The 27,453-nt window shown below is 47.4% G+C and overlaps 1 protein-coding gene across 1 annotated transcript; it reads right to left on the bottom strand.

Moving 5' to 3' along the window:
• Positions 1–250: 250 nt before the first annotated feature.
• Positions 251–25,534, bottom strand: LOC132470948 (constitutive coactivator of PPAR-gamma-like protein 1 homolog). Its single transcript, XM_060069912.1, is given in 20 exon segments — positions 251–1,965; positions 3,184–3,280; positions 4,127–4,265; positions 4,781–4,808; positions 4,810–4,914; positions 4,916–4,990; positions 7,217–7,426; positions 8,868–8,982; positions 9,553–9,802; positions 11,391–11,562; positions 13,286–13,522; positions 14,051–14,097; positions 14,229–14,356; positions 17,046–17,449; positions 19,039–19,136; positions 20,445–20,535; positions 21,127–21,255; positions 22,911–22,993; positions 23,693–23,939; positions 24,728–25,534. Coding segments are annotated over 20 exon segments (3,438 nt in total). The 5' UTR covers positions 25,202–25,534; the 3' UTR covers positions 251–1,656.
• Between the last annotated feature and the right edge of the window lie 1,919 nt (positions 25,535–27,453).

Genomic DNA, 27,453 nt, shown 5'->3' with positions numbered 1-27,453 from the left:
AAACTGGATCAAATGTTTATTTGAGTATTTATGACGTTTTGGTTATTATTATTTTTTATTTCCAGAAGGTGGCGGGTATTTTTTTTCCCCAGTTATTGTTTCGGCAGCTATTCTATTATTATAAAAGGGTAATTATTTTCTCTTAATTACAGCATTATAGCCAATGGATTAATTTCACATTAATAGGCGAATTATTAAAGGACAACATCTAAACGGTAATCCAATAACAAATTTAAAAAAGCAACTACTATTATACTAAAAGAATAGACTTTTATTAAGCATTGTAAGTTGCATTGCCTTCAAATACACCACATCACAATCCATCAACATTCAAGCCAACCCGACAGTTCATTCTTAAAACAAACTCAAGGAGAGTAGTATAAACCTCAAATCAACGTACATAAAAGGTGATTTATGCAGCTCTGGGTGGGGGCGGGGAGTGTGTACATCATATTTATGATCATAAGTAACATGAGAAAAGCTCAGGGTAGTTGAAATCTAAATTCACTAGTTAAGAAGAATGACTGAAAAAAGAAGAAAAACAAATCTTAAAATTGATAAACTGCTAAACTCTTATTGGGAAGGTCAAGCAATTTATTCCAGCTACATTAAAAGGGGTGACATTTGTATTATTGTTAATATATTTTTTTTTTACCAGATATCCGACAAACGCATCAAACAGCAAAAGAGAACATGTATACTATGGGTACGATTGGGTAGATAAGATTCTTGCGTTCTTTAGTTAATTAAATGCAACAGAGACCAATACCACAAACGAAAATAAGACCCCATTGTCAACAGACCCAACAGGTAACTCTTTTTTTAAATGGATTATATTTCAATAGTATTTGTGTTTTTGTCAATGGCCACAGTCATCGTACCGAGGAATGGGAACAACATGCACAACATCTATACACGTCTTAACCTAGGAACCATGCAACGGTTTGGAGAGACGCAACACGACGCACGACGCTCTAGCACAGCCACGATCGGTCCGCTCGCTCCCGTACCGGGATCCGAGCGATTGGTGCTGAATACTATCTCTTTCCCCCCCCCTGCTGTTGCTTGTAAATTTGACTTGAAGCTGGAAATACTAAAAAAAACTCCATCCGAGCTCCTTTGATGCAATGCTGCGCCTTCAAACTCAAACCAGTGTTAATGGCCTCTGAGGATGGTTATTTTTTCTGTTGTAAATATTGGATTTTAATTTGGCATCAAGCGGCTACACAGACAACATGAGATCAGTTCAGATAACGGAGACAAGGAGCCAAATACGGAATAACAAGTGGTTTTAGTTATCTCATCCCTAGTGAAAGAAAAAGGTTTTCCTAAACTCAAAAGCTTCTGGAAGCTTCCCCCTATGCTGAGAATTAAAAGGAAGTGGTCTCTCGTCATGTTAGCATTACCGCGCATTAACCTCCGCGGCGGTGGTGGTGAACCGTCCGAACGCCGCCATAACAAACGCCGCCATAACAAACGCCTGTAAACGAGTTGTGTTCGCTGAGAGGGAAACGCGGAAAGGTCGTCCTGTTTTCCCGTTAGTTTTGTTTTCTGACAAAGGAATAAATGTGCATTAACTGTTAGGCTTCTCTACATCGTTCTCCGAACACGCGACACAACCGCTCACATCCGTCACCCTCTCTAGAAAAATAGGCTTTACTCTTCCGACGCCCGCACCGTTTCCATGGCGCCGGCCGCGTCGACGGCTAGTGCAACAGGAAGGTAAGGGTTAGCCACGATGACGCACGACTTGGCGTCGGGACCGCTGAAGGCACTTCCTGGTAGGATGGTGACCGCCTCGCCGTTCAAGTGCACAGACTTCCTGTCCTCCTCCTCCACGCCGTTCTCCACGCCACCGCCGTGACCTTTGACTTCCACGAGACCCGCCTTCTTCTTCACCTCGTCTGGCTTGCTCTTCTTCCTGGCCTTCCCGTCCAGGGCGGAGACATGGGGGGGTTTAGGACCCTGGGGAGACGGACCAAAGAGGGCGGGCGGAGGAATTAAAACTATGGAATGTTTACCGAGAGAAAAACGGTTCAGTCTAACAAGGCTGGAGAGTGGGAGGGTTGGTTTTGAAGTACGTTTAAGGTCAGAGAGCTCAGCCGGAGGACAAACGTTCAGTGTGACCTTCAGACAATAAGGAATTAACTTAGAATTAACTTAATAAGTAGAGAAACTAAGGGCTGTGTTGGGGAAGGGAACTGGTTTGGTGGTATGCAGCCAGTACTCAGTAACTCGACATAGCAGGAGAGAAGAACTCCTGCAAGGTGCTCAAGATGATTCAACATCTTCATTACAAGTTGGATAAATGACGGATCGTTTTTTTCCACCAGAACTTAACATGCATATTCACAATAAGAGGATAATGATAGTTCTACTGTGTAGAGGAATATAAAAAAAAGTCATGTTTTTATGATAGTTATTCTAGTTTATAGCACACTGCGGAATTTTATCTCCTTTTTTGTGATGCAGCCTTAAAACCCATTAACAATTATTAACTATGCAGTTGAATACCGCAAATAAAACATAAAACCTACTAAACTTCTGTTCAGATTCTGAAGTTTTTTTGTCCAGCTTTGTAATATTTTGTAATACTTTACTTCTATATTTGTGGAGTCTGCTCTGACATGGACTGAATGCTCTGAATGTCCTAAGTCTCAGCCTTAGGCCTCATCAAGTAAGAGGTCCCTGGGTACCTACCGGTATTAGATCCAGGCTGATATATCGGCTGGCCGATTATATAGGTTGATATTCACATACATCGTATCTCTGATTGACGATATGCGCCGATATACTGTGGTGGTTGAACCTCTGAATGCTTAACCGAGCACCTCCACATAAACACTCCCAACACCCCCAGTTTAACATCATGATCTGTGTGAAGGTTAGTAGCTCCTCCCCCTACTGCTCATTGGATCGTGTGTCGTATGATCCTTACGTGATGTCGCTGTGGCCCGAAGCATTGCTGGAGGCTGAGCAGCAAACCTCAAGGAGTTGCTCCAACCCCAAAGTTACCACAATATATATTTATATAAAATAAAGGCTGATATATCTATATTTTGAATATCGGCCGATATATCGAAATCTGTAATCTGTTACTCCTTAATATCGGTATCGGTATTGGCCCCTAAAGTCCAGTGAGGGTCGGGCTCTGACAGGTGTGCGTACAGGTGTGTGACGTACCAGGAATGCTGGGTGGCCCTTGAGAGTGAGGCTGTGGTAGCGGGCGCCCCGCCCGAAGGCCCTGATGACCGGGGTGGAGATCACCCCTCTGAGACGGCTACAGGAGGGGGAGACAGAGGGGGAGGTCATCCATCCAGTACATAGATGGGGGGGGGGGGGTACACGAGAGCATGATCGTTATAGAGGGGTTAACTATGAGACAGAAAGGGAGAGAGAGAGAGAGACAAAGTAATGGAGAGAGAGACAGAGATAGAATAATGGAGGGAGAGAGAGACATAGTAATGGAGAGAGAGACGGAGAGAGTAATGGAGAGAGAGATACATTGTAATAAAGAGAAAGAGAGACATTGTAAGAAGGAGAGACAAATGAATGCAGAGAGAGACGAAGAGTTATGGAGAGAGACAGAGAGTAATGGAGAGAGAGAGAGAGAGTAATGGAGAGAGAGACAGAGCAATGGAGAGAGAGAGAGACTGAGAGTAATGGAGAGAGAGAGAGAGAGTAATGGAGAGAGAGAGACAGAGTAAAGGAGAGAGAGACAGAGTAATGGAGAGAGAGAGAGAGAGAGAGAGAGACACACAGTAATGGAGAGAGAGACACAGAGTAATGGAGAGGGAGAGAGACAGAGAGAGAGAGCGTAATGGAGAGAGAGAGACAGACAGAGAGTAATGGAGAGAGAGAGTAATGGAGAGAGAGAGAGAGAGAGAGAGAGACAGAGTAATGGAGAGGGAGAGAGACAGAGAGAGAGAGAGACACAGAGTCATGGAGCGACAGAGTGAGAGCAGTATGACTTCTTTCGGTGCACCTGAAGTTGAATTGAAAGTGAGAGAGAGACAGCAACGAGAGAGAGAGACCGAGAGAGAGAGAGAGAGAGATCTTAGAAAAGAGAGCGAATGAGAGAGCGCTAAAGAAGAGACGGCAGCCGAGGGGCCGGCCGGGATCGTACCCGCGGGGGGCTCCGCCCACAGACACCACCTGGATGGGGAAGCCCCTGCGGCCCCGCCCCCTGTGGCTGCCCGCCCACTGGCCCACCACCGTGCCCGCGATCTCCAGCTTGCCCCCGGAGGAGGCGACAGCCTGCAGTCCTGGGGAGACGATCACATTTCAAAATAAAAGCTCCTTCAAATCGGTTCCAATTATTCGGTGGCGCTTCGTGAGCCACAGCGGTACGTCTAGACGCGGTAATCATGATGCGTGTGAGTCATTCACTTATGCACACAGTCACAGCTGAGGGCTTCATTACAGGTGATTCCAGTTGTTATTGCATCCATACAGAGTACGGTCGTCCCCTGGTGTATTCACCACGGTGCACTGCGTGAATATCAACTAAGACGGTTAATGCAGTTCAAGTACTGCTCACTGGTCGTACAATTAGGTCCCGTTAACTTAACCTCGTTATCGTATTTCACCGACACTATCTCAACAAAACATTACCTTGATTGATTAATTATTCAATAATTAACCATGTCTGAACATCTAGCGAAACACGAGTCTGAACACCGACCCTCAGTGACCGAGGAGGCGTTTCTGTAACCCTGACCCCCACGCTGGGTGACCTTTGACCTTTGACCCCAGCGCCGGGGGCACTGCTCCCACTCACCGGACACGACCCGCGCCCGTCCCGGCGCACCATCTTGGGGGGTCGGGGTAGAAGGCGCCGGCGGGGGGGAAGAAGGGCATGAAGTGGGGGTGAGGAGGGGGATGGGAGGGGAGGCGGGGGAGGGAAGGCCATGTGGTGCGGCGGGCGGGAGAAGCTGAGGCCCTCCAGGATGCTCTGACGCATCTTCTCCACCTTACCGGCCAGCTCCGCCTAGGGGCGAGAGACCATCGGTTAGAGAGAGAGAGAGAGAAGAGAGAGAGAGAGAGAGAGAGAGAGAGAGAGAGAGAGAGAGAGAGACCATCGGTTAGAGAGAGGAGAGAGAGAGAGAGAGAGAGAGAGAGAGAGAGAGAGAGAGAGAGAGGACCATCGGTTAGAGAGAGAGAGAGAGAGAGAGAGAGAGAGAGAGAGAGAGAGAAGAGAGAGAGAGAGAGAGAGAGACCATCGGTTAGAGAGAGAGAGAGAGAGAGAGAGAGAGACCATCGGTTAGAGAGAGAGAGAGAGAGAGAGAGAGAGAGAGAGAGACCATCGGTTAGAGAGAGAGAGAGAGAGAGAGAGAGAGAGAGAGAGAGAGAGAGAGAGAGAGAGAGAGAGAGAGAGAGATAGAGAGGAGAGAGAGAGAGAGAGAGAGAGAGAGCCCATCAGTTAGAGAGAGAGAGAGAGAGAGAGAGACCATCAGTTAGCCAGAGAGAGAAAGAGAATGAGAGAGATCATACTCTAGAGAGACCAGTAGTTAGAGAGACACCTGACGAGAGACAACAAATAAGACAGAGACCAGACGATAAAGAGACAAGTAGTTCAAGAAAGGGAGAGAAAGACCAGAGAATAAATACCAGTATTTACACAGAGAAAGAGAGACCATATGATAGAGACCAGTTGTCGACCCAACAAGAGAGACCAGATGATGGAAATACCAGTACTTGGAGGGAAACCAGCCGATAGAGAGACAAGAATAGAGAGAGGGAGAGAGACCAAGAGAAACACGGTTCAGTCTAACAAGGCTGGAGAAGACATAGAGAGACCAGACGATAGAGAGACCAGAAGTAGAGAGAGGGCGATATAGACCAGTAGTTACACAGATATTAGAGACCAGACAATAGAGTGACCAGAAGTAGAGAGGGCAGCCAGTAGTTAGAGAGAGAGAGCGAGCGGCAGGTCGAGATGGGATCCCGTTCAGTGAACGCTGATAATCCGGACCGCTGAGCCTTGCTCATCCCAGTGTTGGAACACATAAACGTGCTCAGTCATTACTCTGCAGGTAGGTTTTACATCTCATCAGGTTACACCGGCGGAGATATGATGATTGTGCTGCTTTTGTGGCAAGGTCTTTTACCTTGATTGAAAAAGATGATCTTAATAATTTAACGAAAGGCCTATCATGTTGTGTGATCCATAAAACGAGTCGTTAAAAACAAGGATAGAAACCTAATTATACATTATTAGAGTATTAAAAGTAAAAGGTTGGGATGAAGTGCGGTTGATGATCTCCGACGGTGTGGTTCACGCCGGCGCTCTGATACCTGAACGCTGCGTCGCGTCGCCTCCATTAGCCGCTCTATGGGCACCGCAGTGCGTGTCTCAAAACCCCGTAGTTTCGCATTAAAAAGTCATCCTTGTACCGAGAATCATTTCATCAGTTATGAATTATCCAATAGATCTAGCGGAGCTATGCCGTAACGCTGCTGGCTATGCTAGCTCTTGTCTGTAGAATGTTTGGTTCCATAACCGAGCATCGAAATCAAATCGAACATGAACACTTTTCTGAACAGTACCCGCGTTCGGAATAGAACGTTCAAAAACAGATTTTACAGTTTTTTCCTAGAGTAAGTTCTTATTAAAGTCACAATAGGTGCGTTTCCATCCCCCTGATTTTATGCGAACTTTGAAGTATCGAATCAGTAAACGGTGATGGAAACACCAAAATTCGCATAAAGATCCTCTAATTCGCAAAAAGGTTTATCGGCACAGAAATGCGAAAGAGAGTAAATTCGCAAAATGGGAGATGGAAACACATTTTGCGAATCAGCAGTGACGTAGCGAACTTTGATCACACAGGACTGACAGTCTTTCCGATTTCCGCATAACGACCGGCCATAGCAACCCTGCCGACATCAACGTGTAACGTCATCACCCTATTCCGCTCCAACCACTTGATGGAAACTCACCTAATTCGAATTACTTTTTTGCGAACTTTCTAAAGATTCGCATCACCTTTTAGATGGAAACGCAGCTAATGACACAATACGAACATGTTGAACATCAAAGGAGACATACTAACGAAATTAAAACCCAAAAAAGGATTTTAGGTTGACTGGCTCTTTGAAGAGCAGTCCTCTTGAGCTAGCTAGTTTTGTGTCCACATGGACAGCATTAGCGTTGGTGTTAGCGTAGCGGTAGCGTTAGCATTAGCATTAGCGACGACAGCAGGGAGCCAGCTACCTGACCGTCACAGAGGTCTATGAGCTGGGCCTTCTCCCGGGCCGCCCGGATCAGCTTGCTCTGGAACAGTTTGCCGTCGAAGTACATCCAGGGGCAGCTGTTCTCCCACGGGATTGGCTGTCCACAGGCGTCGTTGGCGAACAAGGCCATGTCCACACCCGTCATGAACAGGGCACCCAGCTGCACGCCACGGGGGTCCAGACGCTCTATCTGGAGATAAATAAATAAAAGTGACGCTTTAAAAGGGTTTGAGGAATGACCTCTGAGGACAATCCAGGCTAAGGACCAATCGCAGGACTGGGCGATGTTTTCAAAATAAAAGGCCAGTTTGTATTTTTGGGTTCTGTATCCATCTATCTTCTGTATATATATATATATATATATATACAGTATATATCTTATATATTAAGAAGCTAATTAGTTATTAACTGAGTAGGGTATCTTAATTAAAAGACACTAGGCTGGTTGTAATCTGATAACATGTGCGGCAATTACTGTGAATATATTATTAATGTCTTGAACCTCAGTTTATTTTGACATTACTTGGTACACTCTATGCGGTACATAGAGGGTTAAACGTTAAGGTGATGATAACATTACGTCTTATCGCCCAGACGAGACAGTACAGAGAAGGTAGCAAGCAGAAGAACCAGGCCACAAGCTAGCCAGGGAAGAGTACAGAGAAGGTAGCAAGCAGAAGAACCAGGCCACAAGCTAGCCAGCTATCGGCAGGGCTGTAACGACACCGTGCTCCCCAATCAAAAACTACCGGGACGATTCTGCATGGATTACATCAAATTCAAATGTGCTGGTGGTATACTCCAATAAAAAACCATGAGCTGGTGTGTAATTGTGCGTTAAGGAGGAAGCATTTTAAAAAAGGAGATTCTGGAAAAAAGCTTGAGTCATGTTTAAAACCCCTAATGTACATTACAGAACCGTTTTCCATGTTGAATCGTTACAACCCTGGGAAACACATAAAGCCAGCGGGGGGGGGGAGGGGGGGGGTAACAAATTACGAGAGCAGACGGATGCAGACGCACCAGGCAGACAGGGAGAGCACCCCAGGGTGACACCCACAGAGACCCCCCACAGCTACCGATACAGGCAGGTACCAGAAGGCACAGCCGGTGTGGATGGTTCGACTGGCCACGGTCAAAGGTCGGCCGAAGACCGAATCAGAATGCGGGACCACGTACTTCCTAGCTTAATTTAAAATATTCTTGTTCTAAACCATCCACACACACACACACACACACGCACACACACACGCACGCACGCACGCACGCACGCACGCACGCACACACACACACACACAAACACACAGAACAGCTCCCTCCAAAGTCGCACACAGCTCGAACAAAACACAGAGAGCGTGCTTCGGCAAAACATTAAGTTTCTTTGAAGCACGTTCCGCCGTCTTAACAATATGAGGAGCCTCCAGTGAAACAGAGAACGTGTCAAATCTGTCGGATTCACGCAACCGATCCGGTTGATTTTGGAATGGTTTGACCCAGAGGTCGCGAGGTCAAGGAGGCGGGGTCAGATACGACCCCGGACCTCGCCCCCCTGGTTGGGGGGGGGGGGGGTGGGGTCCCAGGCCCTTCCCGGGACGCTCCTCATACGGGACTCACTCCATCCAGACAGTCACCTTCAGGTCCTGCAGCTGCTCGGGTTGGTACAGCTGAGGGGAAAGTGCTTGTGCTAGGAAGGCATCGAGTTCGTACCGCCGTAATATTCTGACCCCCGGCCAGTGCAACATAAACCTGCGGCGGAACACAAGAGGGCACACGCGTGAGACGGGGAACGGGGCGCAGGAAGATCTGGTGGAGCTGCTAGAAATCATAGGAACTGAGTGGGGGGGGGGGGGGGGGGGGGGGGTCATCTGATCATCGGACAGTGGGAGAGATGTGTCGGACACCATGATGATCGGATCGATCGGGTCACGAACCCAATCTGTGGGCCCTGATGTGATCTATATTGGGGAGGTTTTTTGATATTACAGTTGATATTACAGTGAATTCAGACGCATAATATTAAAAAGGGGTCATGTCAGGCCTGGCTATTTTCTGATATACGGTAAGTACAGAGTGCTTCGTAGTAAGCATGTTAGGAAAAACAAATCACGTCCGTGAAAAAGTTGGCCCTTTGACGCCATCGGCCCGGGATCTGCGTCTCCAAAACCGGACCAATGGCGTCCAACTTTTCCGGGACTTTTTCCCCAACACGTTTCCCGAAGCGGCGTGGTGAGACTCCCCACAGGTGGGCCGTCGCGACGCGGTGGTCGTCGTCGTGGGAATCGAACCGGCGACCCCTTTCGGGCGGGGAGGACTCACCGCAGCACGCAGCAGAGCACCAGCAGGTGGGCGGGGACGTGGGCGGGGTTGAGCATGGCGGGCGTGTCCGAGCGCAGGCAGGCCAGGAAGGCGCGCATGCGGCGGTTCTTGTCCTCCGCCGCCTTGCCAAGCCACAGCTGCCGCAGGCCGGGGCAGGTCCACTCGCGCCAGGACAGCGCCTCCACCAGCTCGGGGGCGTGGGGGGGCTTGCCCTTGTAGGCAGCCCACTCCTTCACCATCACGGGGGAGTCTGGTGGGGGGGGGGGGGGGGGGGGGGGGAGGGGGACACAGGAAGGGGAGGAAAATTTGTTTTTTTTTAACAATTTTTTTTTTAGAAGTGTATTTATTTTATTCATGTTTTATAGAAATTGCAGCTGGAGACATACTTGTATATTATATTATTTTGGATTTGAACATTTTGTGCATTTTCGGAGAAATTTCTAATGCCGCTTTTCCACTGCATGGTACCAGCTCGACACGACTCGACTCGACTCGACTCGACTCAGCTCGCATTTTTTGCGTTTCCACCGCGAAACATGGTATCTGGTACCTGAAGTGGCTGCTTTTTCTAGTACCGCCTCGCTCTAGGTTCCAAGCGGCTGAGCCGATGCTAAAAGGTGACGTCGGCAGACGGCCGGCCACTGATTGGCCAGAGAGTGTGACGAAGTCACGAGAGCGACATGGCAACCATGCTGGTAACAGCCATAGCAGCGCCGCAGCCAACATATTCCACTTCTTCAACTTCTTCAACATGCCAGCTAATAATACGAACACGAATACCATCGCATCGATGTCCTCCATTGTTGTTATGTGGGTTCTGTCCATGTGTGGGTTGCGTAGGTGTTGTTTGCGTCGCGTACAAAAATACGTCACAGCCCTTTCGCGCAGCCGACCCCGCCCACGTCCAGGAGGTACTATTTGCGGTGGAAAAGGACCCGTGCTGCTACCGTGTCGAGTCGTGTCGTGTCGTGTCGAGTCGTGTCGAGCTACATGTGCGGTGGAAAAGCGGCAAAAGTTCTCAGTTACAAAGGGTTTTTTTGGAGAGAAATGCTGAATAAATGCATCATTGTTTCAAACTCAAAATTAATAGATTGAATAATCGTGATTTCAAAATTTAACAAAATAATCGTGATTAGTATTTCTTCCATAATCGCGCAGCCCTATTGTGTGTGTGGCTAAACAGATGTTGCATCAGAGAACTGCTGAGTATCTAAGGGATAGAAGAAGGAAGCAGGATTTTATCTACGACATTATGGTTATTTATCATTGTAATACGCTCAAAAATATTTGAGCGTGGTGTTGTAATAAAGCAGCTGGGAGTCCCATTGCAGTGGGGATATTTTTCACCACATTAAAAGCCTTTCCTATTAAAGGACTCAGTAACTGGTGATGATTAGTGCACAGCACTTAGATATTCAGTTTCATTTCAATAAGCAATATGAAATGCTGTGTGTGTGTGCATGCAAGCGAGTGAGCGAGAAGGAGCGAGAGCAAGAGCAAGAGCGAATGCATGTGTGGTGGCTGTGTGTGTGCGTCAGTGAGATACACAAAGAGACAGTGATTGTGTGTGGTGACTGTGTGCGTGCATGTGTGCGCCTGCGTGTGTGCATGCGTGTCAGTGAGTGGGCGAGAGTGTGTGTGTGTGTGTGTGTGTGTGTGTGTGTGTGTGTGTGTTTGATGGCTGTGTGAGTGCATGCATTTGTGTGTTTGTCAGTGTGCATCAGTGAGTGACAGAGAGAGAGACAGTCAGTGTGTTCGGTGACTGTGTGCGCGTGTGTGTGTGCATGAGTGTGTCTGCGTGTGTGCGTGCGTGCGTGCAGGTGTGTGTGCACTCTCACAGTCGGGGGGGCAGGCCCTCCTCATGGCGGTGCGCTCAGCCTTCTTCACGGCCTCGGCCAGGCTGAAGAGCACGCCGTACACGTACTGCCGCAGCGGCCGGAAGAGCTGCACGGCCGACGGCAGCTCCTGGTTCCCCTCGTCCTCCAGGCTCACGCCCATCTTGATCTCTCCCTGCGGCGGGAGAGAGAGGACCAGGGTGGACCAGGAGAGAGAGGACCAGGGTGGACCAGGAGAGAGAGGACCAGGGTGGACCAGGAGAGAGAGGACCAGGGATCGACCGATATGGATTTTTTAGGGCCGATGCCGATACGATTTCAGCCTTAGCCGATGACTGATACGGGGTGTGGATACTCTGAGCCGATAATACTTTTTTTCCCTCAAATTACATCATAAAAAGGACACAATCATGATAACAAATGCTACATGTCTCAATTTAAAAAAGGACCATTTATTGAACTGTCTGTCTGTAAATCATGGCGAAACAGACAGTTCGGACCCAGGCAGAACAGAGAAAGAAAGATACCATAGGTGGGTTGTCTTGTGGATGAGCTTGTTTGATTCTAAAAACCTTCTCTTTCAAGTGTAGAGTAAATAGTTGGGGTTGAAGACGTAAATGGCAATTGATTCATGTGATTGCCTTAATCTGTCTATTAAAGACACAATAACTAACAATCAAGCGTAAGGTAAAGACAATATGCTATTTCTCTGTAGGGATCCTTTGCATAATATAAGGGAATTACCTGAGCCTGTCAGCGGCAAAAATAAGCACTTTCAGAGGACGTACATCAACGCCGCACTGTTGCCCAAAGGGATTACATCACAGCCTGTTTTCGCGGATTACAGCTGCGACATTCTGTCGCAATTCGGTACTGATCTGTATATAAGCAGGTAAAACTGTTATAGTAGTTTATCACACGGGTCTTCTCAATGCCGGGGAAACGCTCCGTTCACTTGCATGGGCTCTTCACAACTTCCAGTGGTGGATAATATTTTCATAATTCACCGTTGCTAAGTATAATTGACCGCTGTCAAGGAAAACAAAGGACTTTTTGCCTCTGATGACGTCTTTGGTAACACTCCGCAAGTAGTCCGGTAACTTGTCAACCCCAGCGTCTTCGGTTGCTACGCAACGTCAACGTCTTTGCTGGACTATTTTACTGCTGATCAACACTACGAATGCTGGTAACGAATAAATCGTAAAAAGACACACCGTGTGAAGTTACTTTTTCGTTTTGGCAAGTAGCCGTGTGATAAGCGGGATAATGTATAGAACGTCGCCGGTCATTATCGAGAATAAGCCCCTTCAGGGCGAAGCAAGACACCTCCGCTGCGCGTCGGTGTCCTGTTCGCCCTGTCGGGGCTTATTTGCCCGATAATGACCGGCGTTCTATACTGTTAAAATATTTCGGTATGGTAACCATGGAGCAAAAGGAGGGGAATTGTATTTAACACGCACGTGGAGCGTCAAACCGCAGTCCTTTGTATCTATCTAGTAACTCCGGGCCGCCATATGTTTCTAACCTCCGATCTGACTCTCGCTCCGTTTGTATCAAGTAGGCGTGGCCTATGTGATGCATTGGCTCCGGCTTCCTCACCTGTCTACAGGTGCTGCCACCTGTGGCTGGAGTAGTTATTGCAGCTTGCATGTTGGGTCCTGCTCCCCTTGTGGCTATGTATAGTAATTACAGCTTATGTGTTCGATCCCGCTCCCATGTGGCTATGTGGGGGTAATGCAGCTAAGGTGCTTAATCTACGTAACAATACATTGTCCCTTACAGTCCCCTAGACCAGAAATTATTGGAAAATAGGGTGGCTGAAAAATCCTGACTTCCCCCTCCATCGCCCTGACGTGAGCCCCGTGACCCAGCAGCTCAGGCCCGGGCCCCCCACTGACCGTGGTGAGGAGGTGGTAGATGTAGGGGTACATGAGGCCCTTGCGGTGGCGGTGCTCGGCGACCCGCAGCACCTCGGGGGCCACGGCGGGCAGCGGGGGCAGGGTCACGTCCATGTGGCTCCGGGTGGCCATGGAGAGCAGGGAGGGGATGGGGGCGCCGTGGCTGCCCAGCCGGCTGCCCCCGCCGCTGGGGGGGGCCGGGGAGGGGGAGGGGGAGGGGGCCGGGGAGGGAGGGGGGGCCGCCTGAGAACGGGGGGGGGGGGGGGATGAAGGAGGGGGAGGGGGGATTGGAGGGGGGAGATGAACGAGGGGGAGGGGGAGATGAACGAGGGGGGAGAGGAGGGGGGAGATGAACGAGGGGGGAGAGGAGGGGGGAGAGGAGGGGGGGGGGAGAGGAGGGGGGAGATGAACGAGGGGGAGGGGGGAGATAAATGAGGGGGGAGGGGAGAGGGGAGATGAACGAGGAGGGAGAGGAGGGGGGAGATGAACGAGGGGGAGGGGGAGGAAGAGGGGGAGATGAACGAGGGGGAGGGGGAGGAAGAGGGGGAGATGAACGAGGGGGAGGGGGAGGAAGAGGGGGAGATGAACAGGGTTTATTATCTATTATATTAGATGTATTTTCTACACTGTTATAAATATACATTTCTGATATCCCATCTTTTATTCTTATTTTAGGTTCTCTTGTTAGTATTGTATTGTGTTTTATGCATACTTTTGTTACTTAAACCACTTCCTTTATTTTTTCCTATTTCTTCTCTTCTTTACGACTCTAAAATAAAAACCGTGTCCTAAGAACTTCAGAATGTGTCGTACTGCGCATTCGTCAATAAAACCCGTTGACTCTGTCACAGCCGATTCTCCATATCTGGATCGATGGAGCCTCTTATCTTATCTTATCTTATCTTACGACACGCGCCCGGAGGTCAGCTGTTAAGTGTTGGACGTTCTCTCTCTTCTTCTTCTTCTGCTGCTGTCGTACTCACGTTGGTCTGGGCCTCCAGCGCCCCCTCTGGGGGCTCCGCCTCATGGTTCACCTTCTTGTCCCATTCTCCTTTGTGGTCGCCCACATGACTGAAAACACAGACACAGAACGTGGAGCAGAGGAAGTCATTTAGTGTTTACTACTCACGTTTCTATCCTTAACGGTGTCAGGGAATTCAGGTGAGGTCAGAATTAAGGAGCAGGTAGGGGTTAGACAGTACAGAGACAGGTCATCAAGGAGCAGGTAGGGGTTGAACAGTACAGAGACAGGTCATTAAGGAGCAGGTAGGGGTTAGACAGTACAGAGACAGGTCATTAAGGACCAGGTAGGGGTTAGACAGTACAGAGACAGGTCATCAAGGAGCAGGTAGGGGTTGAACAGTACAGAGACAGGTCATTAAGGAGCAGGTAGGGGTTAGACAGTACAGAGACAGGTCATTAAGGACCAGGTAGGGGTTAGACAGTACAGAGACAGGTCATTAAGGAGCAGGTAGGGGTTAGACAGTACAGAGACAGGTCATTAAGGAGCAGGTAGGGGTTAGACAGTAGAGAGAGGTCATTAAGGAGCAGGTAGGTGTTAGACAGTACAGAGACAGGTCATTAAGGAGCAGGTAGGGGTTAGACAGTACAGAGACAGGTCATTAAGGAGCAGGTCGGGGCATCTTGCTCTTTGATGCCTACAGGTAGACTGTGGACATTGGGGAACGACCCCAGAACCAGTCAGTACCTCTATCCCATCCCCCGCCCGGTCCTGATCCACTGACAATACGTCACCACGTCCAACTCGGCTGCAAAAATGAGCCGGCTCTAGTTGCACTACCAGCGGCCTCTCAGTGGGAACTTGTGACCAGAAATGTCACAATACACGAGCGGTTGCCCTATAGCGTTACCGATTACACAACTATTGTCTGTGCTTGAAAGGGATATGACATTGTGTTTTTTTTACAATCCGGAAAAAAAAATGTCAATGGGTGCATTTCCGCCACTGCACTGCACAGAAAAGGTCAACCGACACCACAGAAAGAGTGTCGTTTGTGAGGATGTGGGCGTTTAGCTCGGTGACAGCGTGTTATTATCTGAACGGTTAATCAACGGGGACGAACACACCAACGTGTGAGATGAAGGGTTTTCATGGGCGGAGAGTGAGACATCCCAAATGCCTTTGAGGGGCTGAGCTAATTCTGTCATGTGTCAACAGTTAGATTGAATAGTAGAAAATGTGTTGCTGTAGCTTTTATTAAGCATTTGTAATAAAAAGTCCCTAAACTATGTGTGTGAATGAGATAATAATATTTAATTGACCATGTCAACCGCAGAAATACAGAATTCACTGTTGGTTTTCAATAAAGCAAAATGTCATCCTATCTGTCACTTTTCTTTAAGAGCTCTCTGAACATGAACAGGTGAACTAAAATGCAGCCAAACCTCCATCTTTCATAATGTAGCCATGACAACACACCTACAAACCAAACACAGTCAGGAGAAAGAGCTTAACTAAACATGGCGTCGGCTGGGATTTCTGTGGGAAAGACTGAATTCATATTTTATTGAACACGTACCCTCCGTGTTCATCTTCCTCTTTTAAGATCTCATCCGAGCTCGCTACCTGCTCCAATTTCTTTGGCTCTGATGCTGTGTTCATTCAAGCTCAAGGAAAGTCGCGAAAGAATCGCATGTACATGCATTTAACGTACGCACTCACGCACCTACAAGCGGGTTTCACAATAAAAGCGTTTTTCACAATAAAAGCCCTTTATCCGTGTTTTCGGATATTTAACTTCTTACATCAGTAACATTACTCAGTTTGTTTTGGATTTGGCAGGCCCCACGACACCCGGGTCTGAAGATATTATAACCGATGCTCTCTGAAGGGAACTGTTGAGGCAGAAGTGTTGAGGCAGCTCTTTGGCAGCGTGGAGCCTTTATATGAAAAACAACCGGTTTCCAGAGATATATTTGTGATAATCAATCAAACAGTTTGAGTTGAGGATTAAATTTGACCTTTTCAACAGGGACGATCGATCTCCTAGAGATACTAAATCCCATAATCTTGCAGAATCCTAAACTCTGTTGACTTTGTCTTGTCTCTACTGGGTTTGCTCACATCTGTTGTATTGTATGTATTGTGATTTATTTCTGTTGTATCGGTCGCTTTTAAAACAACTTCATTAGCCGAATCACCACCTAGTGGTCACTGAAAGGTCTGTTCTAGTCTCATTATGTTTTACAGAGTCAATACTTTGAAATAACCCAATATGTATCCCAACCTACTATTGAAACTTCAAGAGTAAGGCCTAAAAAAAAAAATTGTTCGGTTCCGGTTTCCGACCGACCCTGTCAATTTATGTGCGACCCAAATTATTGTATTATCTTGAAAAGAATAAAAATAAAAAATAAAAAAATAAAAATTGATGCAAACTATAATTACGTTTTTGTACAGCACCTCTTCATTCTGTACAAGGATGAGCGCATTCTCTCGTTTTTAAATAAAAACAACCTAAATATCATTCGCTGCCGCTGGAAAAAATAAAATAAATTCCCTACCTACCCATGACCTCAACTGACAACCATCAGGAACCAAACTTTTTTTTTTTTTAGGCCTAAGAGACATTCATTTAATGAAGTGATTCATTTATGTTGACACTCTATCTTGATTGTTTGGTACATACTTTACAGACGGTTCTCTTTCACTCGGTGCCATGCAGTCAATTAAACCTAATGTCACTGTGAGGACCCGGTGCCCGTTTCACCCCCGTTCCCTGAGCAGGAGTGGACTTACTTGGCCGTCACGGTGCAGCACTCATCGTTCTCAGAGGAGGAGGAGGTGATGGTGGAGGACGAGGTGAGGGTGGAGGAGGAGGAGGAGGAGGAGGAGGAGGAGGGGGTGACGGTGGTGGAGGCAGCGGCGTCCTCGGGGGGGAGGCTGGCGTCCACGGCGCCGGCGGAGGCGGGGCTCCGAGGCGCGGCGGCGGCGGCGGCGACCAGGGAGGACCGTTCGTACAGCGGCGTGTGTTTCCCTTCTGGAGGAATGTTTCCGAAGAGGCTGAGGTCGGGGGGGCCGTCCCCAGCCTGGGGGGCCCGGGGCTGAGCCTGCTGCTCCGCCGGAGGGGGCGGACCGCTGGGAGGGGGCGGACCGCTGGGCGGGGCCTGACCGCTGGGAGGGGGCGGACCGCTGGGCGGGGCCTGGAGGGGGGACCAGGAGGACAGAGAAGAGGTCCTCAAAGCTCTTATACCGCGTACAGCCTCAGGACATATCTCTCTCCCCAAGTACCACCATTATGACCCATGTTAAAAAATATAACAAAACACAGTGGCGTAGGCAGTGTTGGGGGTAACACGTTACCCCACAAAAAGTTACAACAAAAGTTACTTAGGAATGACTGGACTGGATAGACAGCATTACTTTAAAACTTGAGAAGGCTGCTCTTGCCTGCAAGAGGGTGAGAGGAAGACACACTTACGATGTCATAGCTTGCGAAATAGATCAGGTTCATTCAGCCGTTGGACCACATAAAGTTACAGTGTGTGTCACCGCTGCTTAAGTGCATTTCTGTTTTAATTGTATGGGATAAAGTGACCTTTTTATATTTTTCATTGACCACTTAATTTTTGCTCTCATGTTTCCCAAAGCATGTGTTTTGAAACTTGTGTGTTGCTGCTGATTGACCTCACCATAGCCTACTTTATCCTGTTGTTTGTGGATTTTACAGTGAGGCATTTCTTTGTGCAGACAGGGATATTGTTCTATCACATGGTTTTATATGATATTTTGCATAGATTTATTCAATAAACACTCAGTGATGATAGGGCTATGATGTTTGTCCATGTATCTACAGTAAATTAGGAAACGGGAAAGTAAAGTAATAAGTAGCAGTAGTGAAGTAACTTTTGAAGTGCAGTAACTAGTAAAGTAATCTCATTACAAGAAGTAACTAATAATGAGTAACTAATTTCTTTTTTTTGAGTAACTACCCCAACACTGGGCGTAGGCATGCTGCCCTATTCCGCTACGCACAGTTCACGCAGGGGGCACCTTTATTCATTCAACACATTTTAAATCCCATTTTAATGGTCTCATGGTTAATGCATTTCCATTCGTACTACTATTATGTTATTTTCTTTTCTGGAGCTTCGTCTGTGTACCGCTAAATAGTGCACGCGTACCACCAGTGGTAAGAACCCCACAGCTTGAGAACCACTGGTCTAGAGAACCTCTGACCTTAGGTTGACCCCAACGCGGTCATCAAGACCTCACGCCTAACGCCTCATAGGCAGATAGCGACAAAAGGATGAATCAGCACTTCCCTCCGCTGAAGGAAGAGTGCCAACGGCAGCTTTGTAAACAATTATGACTACAAGAAGGCCACGGCCAGGGGGAGACGGTGGAAGGAAGGAGTCAGCGGCTTCATGGTCGCCTGCTCTTTGCTCCCAGTAGTAGTTATTTTGTAAACACAAAACGTCCTCTGTAATCCGTGCAATGGAAAACTTCTCGGAATGCAAAAAGCAACACCTGTTTTAAATAATAACAATCTATAATCCTTCATTCACTGTACAATACTATCTAATTTCAATGATCCATATAATGACTGTATAAAATACTGTCCTATCTAGTCTACACTGTCTAAAGTTGTTGTTATTTACGAACTCTGTCATGCAGCAGCTAACAGTAGTTGCTACATCATTGACTGTTTTCTCAGCTCCACGTCTTTTCGGATAAAAAAATGAATGAACAGCGACGTGAGTGATGGGAGTGTGTGTATAACTGGTCTTACCCCAGACTTCCCAGTCGGAGCAGCGGCTGGAATGTCGAGTGGTTTCTGAGGAGCGCCGTGTGACCCAGTAGCCGGCACTCCCGTCTGTTTTGGTCCCACTGGAGAACCGGATCACAGGCATGAAGCGAGCCGTCCGCTCCTACATGATGCCTAGCTACACACGCTAACCACACACACGCTAACCACACACACGCTAACCACACACAAGCTAACCATATACAAGCTAACCACAAACAAGCTAACCACACACACGCTAACCACACACAAGCTAACCATACACAAGCTAACCACAAACAAGCTAACCACACACACGCTAACCACACACAAGCTAACCATACACAAGCTAACCACAAACAAGCTACACATGCTAACCACACACACGCTAACCACACACAAGCTAACCACACACACGCTAACCACACACAAGCTAACCACACACACGCTAACCACACACAAGCTAACCATACACAAGCTAACCACAAACAAGCTACACATGCTAACCACACACACGCTAACCACACACAGGCTAATCACAAACAAGCTACACACGCTAACCACACACATGCTAACCACACACAAGCTAACCACAAACAAGCTACACACGCTAACCATACACAAGCTAACCACAAACAAGCTACACATGCTAACCACACACACGCTAACCACACACAAGCTAACCACAAACAAGCTACACACGCTAACCACACACACGCTAACCACACACAAGCTAACCACAAACAAGCTAACCACAAACAAGCCACACACGTTAACCACACACAAGCTACACAATCTTACCACACAAAAGCAACATATGCTAACCCCTCACAAGCGACACACGCCAACCCCTCACAAGCTAACCACACACAAGCTACACACGCTAACCCCTCACAAGCTACACATGCTTACCACTCACAAGCTACACACGCTAACCCCTCACAAGCTAACCACACACAAGCTACACACGCTAACCCCTCACAAGCTACACATGCTTACCACTCACAAGCTAACCACACACAAACTACACATGCTAACCACACACAAGCTATACATGCTAACCACACACAAAAGCTACACATGCTAACCACACACAAAAGCTACACATGCTAACCACACACTCGGCAACACAGGTTTCTTTCTGCTGTGCCTACATGCAGCGATAGTTGTTGGTTCACACACATATGTTGTTGGACATAGACACAAACTAATGCAATTACGCTCACAATTAGTGACCGTTCGACATGAAAAGGTCATTATTATTATTATACGATATTGTAAATTGAATGGCAGATTTTGCCAAGTACAGGATGCTTTATCTAATTTGATAAAGCCCTAAAGCTCGGACACACACGAACACACAGACACACACACACACACACACACACACACACACACACAACGGTACGTACCAAACGGTGGGGGGGCGCGCGTTGGTCGGCTGGCCCGGGCGTAGTACTCCACGGCCCTCCTGAAGCGCAGCACCTTGTCGTCAGTACAGGACTGGGCCGACGGGACCGTGCCGGGACAGAGGGGAGAGAGGGGGACCACATGATACCAGCTCCTTCAGAAGAACCCACCAGGCATTCTGGGATCATGTAGGTCAGCTGTCTTCAGTCGGTGGGTCAGACGATAAGTGGGTCACAGACGGTCCCACTGGGTCCTACCCACTATACTGTGTGTGTATGAACGCCTGCGCACTTGCAATTGATCAGTACGTTAGTGGACTTAAAAAGGGGAATACTGTAATAATATGATAAATAAAACAAATAATAATGAGAACAATATGTGTCGAGATATTAATACCCTCTCACTTTCTGGAAAGGTTTATTACGTATACATTTAGCAGACGCTTTTATCCAAAACGACTTACAATAGGTGCTTTTGTCAGAAGATAGATAAAACATATATCGCTATCGGTACAGTAAGGTTGATCATAGTGCCATGCACTAACGATAACTAGGATAACCCATTCCCCGTACACAACAGAGCTAAAGCTAACCAATTAAAGGACTACTCAGACTTTTTGGTGAATCCGGTATCCGTTGTCACACTAGACCCACAGTGCATTGTTCTCAGAGTGTGAGGCCGTACCTGTGAATGTGTGAAGATGTCCTTAGCGATGGCGTCCAGGTCGCTGGGGTCCGGGATGTTGCGGACATACTCCGCCACAGCCTTGATCACCACGTCACACGGCGGGAGCACAAGCTGGTGGGCACGCACCTGTGTTTGGGGCGGGGGGGCACAGGTTAAACCCCAGGAAACACAGTTGTACCTAAGTCACCCACCTTATTAATTGACCTGGAGTAGTGTTTGATATGAGACAGAGTGTATGTTAAGTAACGCTGCAGGAGAATCTAGCAATAGTATTATTAGTCATATTTACGACTCCTGCAGTGGCTAGCTGCCAAAGGCTCAGAGAGTGAGGCCAGTTAATAATAACACACTTTATTTATTTAGCACCTTTTAAAAAACAGGTGCTAGACTTGATGATAACAGACAGTCCAAACCATGACAGATGGTATGAACACAATAGGGCTACGAAACGGTAAACGACAGCTCACAGCCCGGCCAGTGTAACAAGTTATACGACGTACTAGAATTGAATTAAATATAATGAGCATGCAAATATACATTTAGAATAAAATAACAACGATTACAGCAGCGCTAGCCTTAATGTGACTGGCTGGTTAGGTTGTTCGCTGGGATCTTGCCATGGCATTGTGCGTCCGTCAATCAATCATGGATATTTTGTGCGCACACATAAACACACGTGATGGTATTTGAACCAGGCTAACAGCTCGTATCTGATGGCTAGCCGGGGCCACGCGACCCTGCTTTGCATTGTAGCATTGCTGGAGGGATCATGGTTCATATTTCATATTAAAGGGCAACGTTGTCACGTAAACCAAGCTTTCTTATAGTCAGAGAGCTGTAGGAGGGCTGGGCGTTATGAAGAATTGTACTATCACTGTAATCATGAGGAATGGATACGATATCGATAAATATCACGACATGCATTTGCATTTTAAAGAGCATTCTTAACACTCTGAGCAATCTACATTGAGGTATAAGGATTTTAAGGACAGTAAATCAGACTCAAACTAGTTTCCTGACTATGACGTTTCAAATAAAAAATATGTATAATTCTAAGGGCATAACATAGACATAACATAGCATCCCAAACAGGTGCAGTGTTATGTTCGTTAATATTCAGAGGTGGGAAGTTGGAAGTGGGAGACGTATCACCCCGACCTGCATGCGTTGAAGTTACCAGGTCGGAAAAGAATTGATGCTCACGCTTAACTGCAAGAATACAAATGTATTATTATAATTATAAAATATAAACGTAAATGATCTGGTTTGACTGAAAAATACCATATTCTTTCGACAAACTAGACGAAAGAAGTAGACATTGGAAAATCTCTGGTTACGAATGCATGAATGCAGTGTTGCTTCTCTGGCCTCCTCGCGGGCCAGAGTTATTGTGGACACAGGTCCAGTCGAAGATAACTCAGTTGCATTCTTGTGTTGGTATCCGTGCTGCAACCCTGACACCCTACAGGTAGAGTGTATGTTAGTGGATTCTAATCTGCATTCTGGGAATAAGGTGTAGAACCTGTTGAATCAGGTTGTGATTAGAACGGGGTCTACACCCTGTTCTGATCAGAACGGGTTCTCACCAGGTTATGATCCACTAACATACACTCAACATGTAGAGCAAATGATAGTGGATTCTAATCTGCATTGTGGTTACAGGGTAACCTGTTCTAATCAGGTTATGATTAGAACTTCGATTAAAATCCACCAACATCATACATATTTCAGCATGGATGTGTGCATTGTGCCATTGAGCACGAGAGTGATTGTAGGTTTACCTTCAGTGATGCTAAAGGATGCTCGGGACCCAGTAAGCTCCAGTGAAAGGCAGCCAAGTCTTCATCAGGCAGTATGTGATTCCCTGGAAGGACAACAGGACCCCAGCACCAGGGGGTTGATTAGTGGTCGGGACCCATCACACACTCTGTATTATTTATTCAGCACATCAACCATTAGCATGTCTCCCAGTAACCGCTAGCAACCTGAACAGCCACTACTTGGGTGTTTGATCATCTGCCAAACCAAAAGGTTCTTGGTTCAATCCCCAATGTCCAGTAGGGATCCTTGATAAAGATTCCCCTTACCCACTTGCCCCTTAATAGCATGAATCGGAAATAGCTGTAAGTAGCTTTAGATAAGTGTCTGCTCAATGACCAAAAGGCAAATGTTAGCATCTTCCCAAGAGCATTTTACTATATTACCACTGACATCTTGCTACGCATCCATTAGCATCTTCTACATTTAGCATGTTGCTCAGTGACTGGTAGAACAATGCAAAGACATTATCATCTCCCCTGTTGACCTGCTAGCATAACCATTAGCATCTTCCTGAGCTACCTACTAACCCCTTCCCCAGCAACCGCTGGCATCTTCCCTAGCAACCACTGAGATCTTCCCCCTCAACCACTAGCGTGTTCCCAGCAACCTTCTAGCATCTTCCCTAACAACCTCCTAGCATCTTCCCTAGCGACCACTAGCATCTTCTCTAGCGACCAGCATCTTCCCTAGCAACCTCCTAGCATCTTCCCCTGCCACCCTGTAAGCATCGCTCTACCCCCACCTAGGAGCGAGGCGAAGACGACGAAGCGGTCGGGGTGGAGGTGGAGCTTCTTGGCGACCAGGTGCATCAGGTACTGGCTGGTGGTCAGGCTCTTGCCGTTGCGGCTGAGCTTGAGGGCGTGGGCGCTGAAGTAGCAGGGCATGTTGACCAGCGCGTAGTCAGAGTCGTACGCCACCAGCCCGTGGAACCCGCCCTCCCGGCACAAGGTGATCACCTCCAGGTGGTGGTCCTCGATGGTCTGGACCACCTGGGAGACGGGAGGAAGAGGAGGAGGAGGAGGAGGAGGGAGGAGAGAGGAGGAGGAAGGAGAGAGGAGGAGGAGGAGGGAGGAGAGAGGAGGAGGAGGAGGAGGAGGAGGAGGAGGAGGAGGAGGGAGGAGAGAGGAGGAGGGAGGAGAGAGGAGGAGGAGGAGGAGGAGGAGGAGGAGGAGGGAGGAGAGAGGAGGAGGGAGGAGAGAGGAGGAGGAGGAGGAGAGACTTTAGAAAAGGGGGAGCTCATTTCTCACCAGGTGCGAGTTCCACATCCCTCCACTAGTGATGTCACAAGTTGGAGCTGACCACCCAGATGTATGAGTGAGGGGCCCTTTAACTAAGAAGAAAGTCTACAAATAGGCAATGGAGGCTAGTCAGCCTTCAGTTCATATACTACACAGATACATCAAATATCCTGACATTTTAGGCACCTGTACCATGAGTGAATTATACAGATATCGGTAATAGCAAACACAATATCAGTCAAACTATATACATAGAAATTAGGACATGGTATAGATTTATTACATCATTATTTAAGGTGGACTTCTCATATCCCATCTTAAACATAACTGATATGGCTCAACTTTATGATAACACATAAGGCTGTATTAATAACACATGAATAACGTTAGGCAGATGCAATAACGAAAGGGAACCCCCTTCTTAACAAGCCCATCTGTTTTTAATCCGTCAATCTGTCTTCCAGTGGCGATACGGTGCATATGGATGACAGCTAACCGAGGGAGGCTGCTACCTCCAGGGGCAGGGCCAGAGCACTCACCCCGATGCGGAACCTGAGGAGCGCCAGGCGGATACAGTGAGCCATGCACACCGGGGGCAGGAACCAGACCTTCGGCGGCGGGGTGCCCTTATTCTGGACGTGGCTGACTATCTGCTGGGCGGTCTGCCTCTCGTTCACCTGTCGCTTGACCCACTCGTGGAGTCGGCCCTTCTCCAGGGCGCCATTGAAGCATACCAGGAGCTCAATGTTCCCGTTGAAGCAGGCCTTGGAGAGGGCGGCCAGGTAGCCAAGCATGTGGTTCCACTGCCCCCCGCTGACCCAGTCGGTGTAGAACCCCCCATAGAGCCGGTGGAGGCAGTTCTCGGCATCAACCAGCAGCCTGAGCGGACTTTGAGGGGGTCTTTGCCGGCCACCTCCGACCATACTTCCCCGGGCGAGTTTCTGGAGCTCCACCGGCACCACGGCGTTGGGGCAGTGCTTCTCAATGTACTCCTGGAAACCCTGCACACCCATCTTCCAGATGGATCAAGTCAAACTACTAAAAACAGGGGGAAAAAATGAGAAATATCGCTGAAATGAAAAAGGGGGTTGCCTTGCGCCCCTCCCCTTGACTTGAGTGAATGGCAACCCACTGTCGCTATTGGGAATATGCAGGTTTTGGGAATATTTCCGGGAAGGAATTAACGATTGCTTATTGAAGCATTTTCTGTTTTTGGTGGTTTCTTTTTGGGTTCATGGCTCGCCGCTGCTGCCATGTGCTGTGTCTCACGGAGCCTCCATGTCTGCTGGTGCGTCTGGCTCTGCTGGCGGGGAGCGGAGAGGAGAGACGCGGCACGGCGCCGGCGTGACGCAGCGGCACGCAGCCGCCGTGCGTCTCCGTTGGGATCGCACAATGCGTTATTATTTCTTTTATATAAATGTCCTTTATGGAGTTTTTCTCGATTGTCTGTATGATGTCATATTTCAGAGTCCAACGCTACAGTAAAAATAAGATATAGGAGTGTTTTCTCCAGGAACAAAAGATGAACTCTGAAGACTATATTACAGCCATGTTTTTGATTTTGTTTAGTTCTTCACGCATGATATACGGAGCCATTTAAGGTCATGTCCTGAAATCATGTCTGCATAAAACTCCCGATATCATATTTTCAACACACCTGGCCACAGCCCGCATTCCTAGATAGCTCACACCTAAACCTAGCATCTCCAATGAATTCCACGTCACATAACTTGTAAATCTGGTAAATCCGATGAATTCTCAAACTGAATACATGTGATTTGGTGTATTTACAACATACGGCCGCCAGGGGGTCGTAGCTGCACACAGGGACAGTTTGATGAAGTGGGCTACAATTAAAAGTGCTTAAGATAAGATTAGAGAGGTGTAACGAGAGAGTGAGAGAGAAAGAGAAAGAGAGAGCGAGAGAGCAGCAAAGAGCCAAGGGAGCAATATGGAAGCATACATGTAGCAAAATTCAAATGGCAATGCAATTTGCAATTTGCAATTCAATAAGTAATTACGTTATGCAATTGACAATGCATTATGCAATTTCATAATGTAATTTGTAAATACGTTATTCAAAGTGTATTTTAATATGCAAAGTGACAATGCAATCCTCAATTACATTTGCAAAAGTTATAACAATAAAAATACAATAACATTTTGTCAAATTCTTTTGAGTTCCTTTATTCAAATTGAAAAGCTATAGCGTCCCCGTGATTGCAATCCACTTCGCCACGCTCCGTGTGTTGCGATATTCAAATGACATTTCAACCCGCAAAACGGAATCCAAAACGGAATCCAAAGAGGAATACAAATAGCAATCCAAAACGGAATCCAAAGAGGAATCCAAATAGGAATCCAAAGAGGAATACAAATAGGAATTCAAAAAGTCAATATGCAAAGTGGCAAACGTATCAGCCAATCAGCGTCTGGACGTCAATTTCTATTGTCTCCAAATATCTCCACGGTAATAATAATAATAATAATAATAATACATTTAATTTAAAGGGCGCCTTTCAAGACACCCAAGGTCACCTTACAGAGCATAAAGTTATCATAAATAGTTTAAAACAACACATTGTGGAAAAATAATAATAATAAATAAATAAATAAAACAAAAACAAGACAAAACAAACAAACAATCAAGACAGTGATCAGTTAGACGTATTGTGCGAGTTTGAACAGGTGAGTTGTGACTTGAAGGTTGTAATGGTGTATGACGTTATGATGTTTTATGTGTGGGGGGAGGGAGTTCCAGACCCTGGGTGCTGAACAGCTGAATGACCGGGCACCCATTCGTAATGAGTCGTGATGTGGGGATACATAGTAGTCCAGCAGAGGTTGAGCGGAGGGAGCGGGAGGGAGTGTATTCTTGGAGGAGGTCGCAGAGGTAACTGGGGGCTAGGTTGTGGAGAGCTTTGTAGGTGAGGAGTGGGTGGAGACGGTGGGTCTCCCGACCCTATGTTTTGCACCCAGTGCCTGTAGCACTTGGGAAATCTTTGTGTATACCACACTGGCGTCAAAACGTACCAGTGAGGATAAGTCGTATCCTATCTCCCAGAACACGCACTCTATCTACTGCATCTGTGTCTTCAACACGATTGTTCTCCACATCATCGGCCAAACTTCGGAGCGTATCAATAATCTACATTGGTGACCATGGACCACAGGCTACGAACTAGAAGGGAACTAGGAAATTACGAGCAAGTGACGTAGTTGCCGCCCAGACGCTGATTGGCTGATACGTTTGCCACTTTGCATA

Source organism: Gadus macrocephalus, chromosome 13 (genome assembly GCF_031168955.1).
Source record: "Gadus macrocephalus chromosome 13, ASM3116895v1".
Lineage (NCBI taxonomy): Eukaryota > Metazoa > Chordata > Actinopteri > Gadiformes > Gadidae > Gadus > Gadus macrocephalus.
This window is presented reverse-complemented; position numbering and strand designations above follow the sequence as displayed.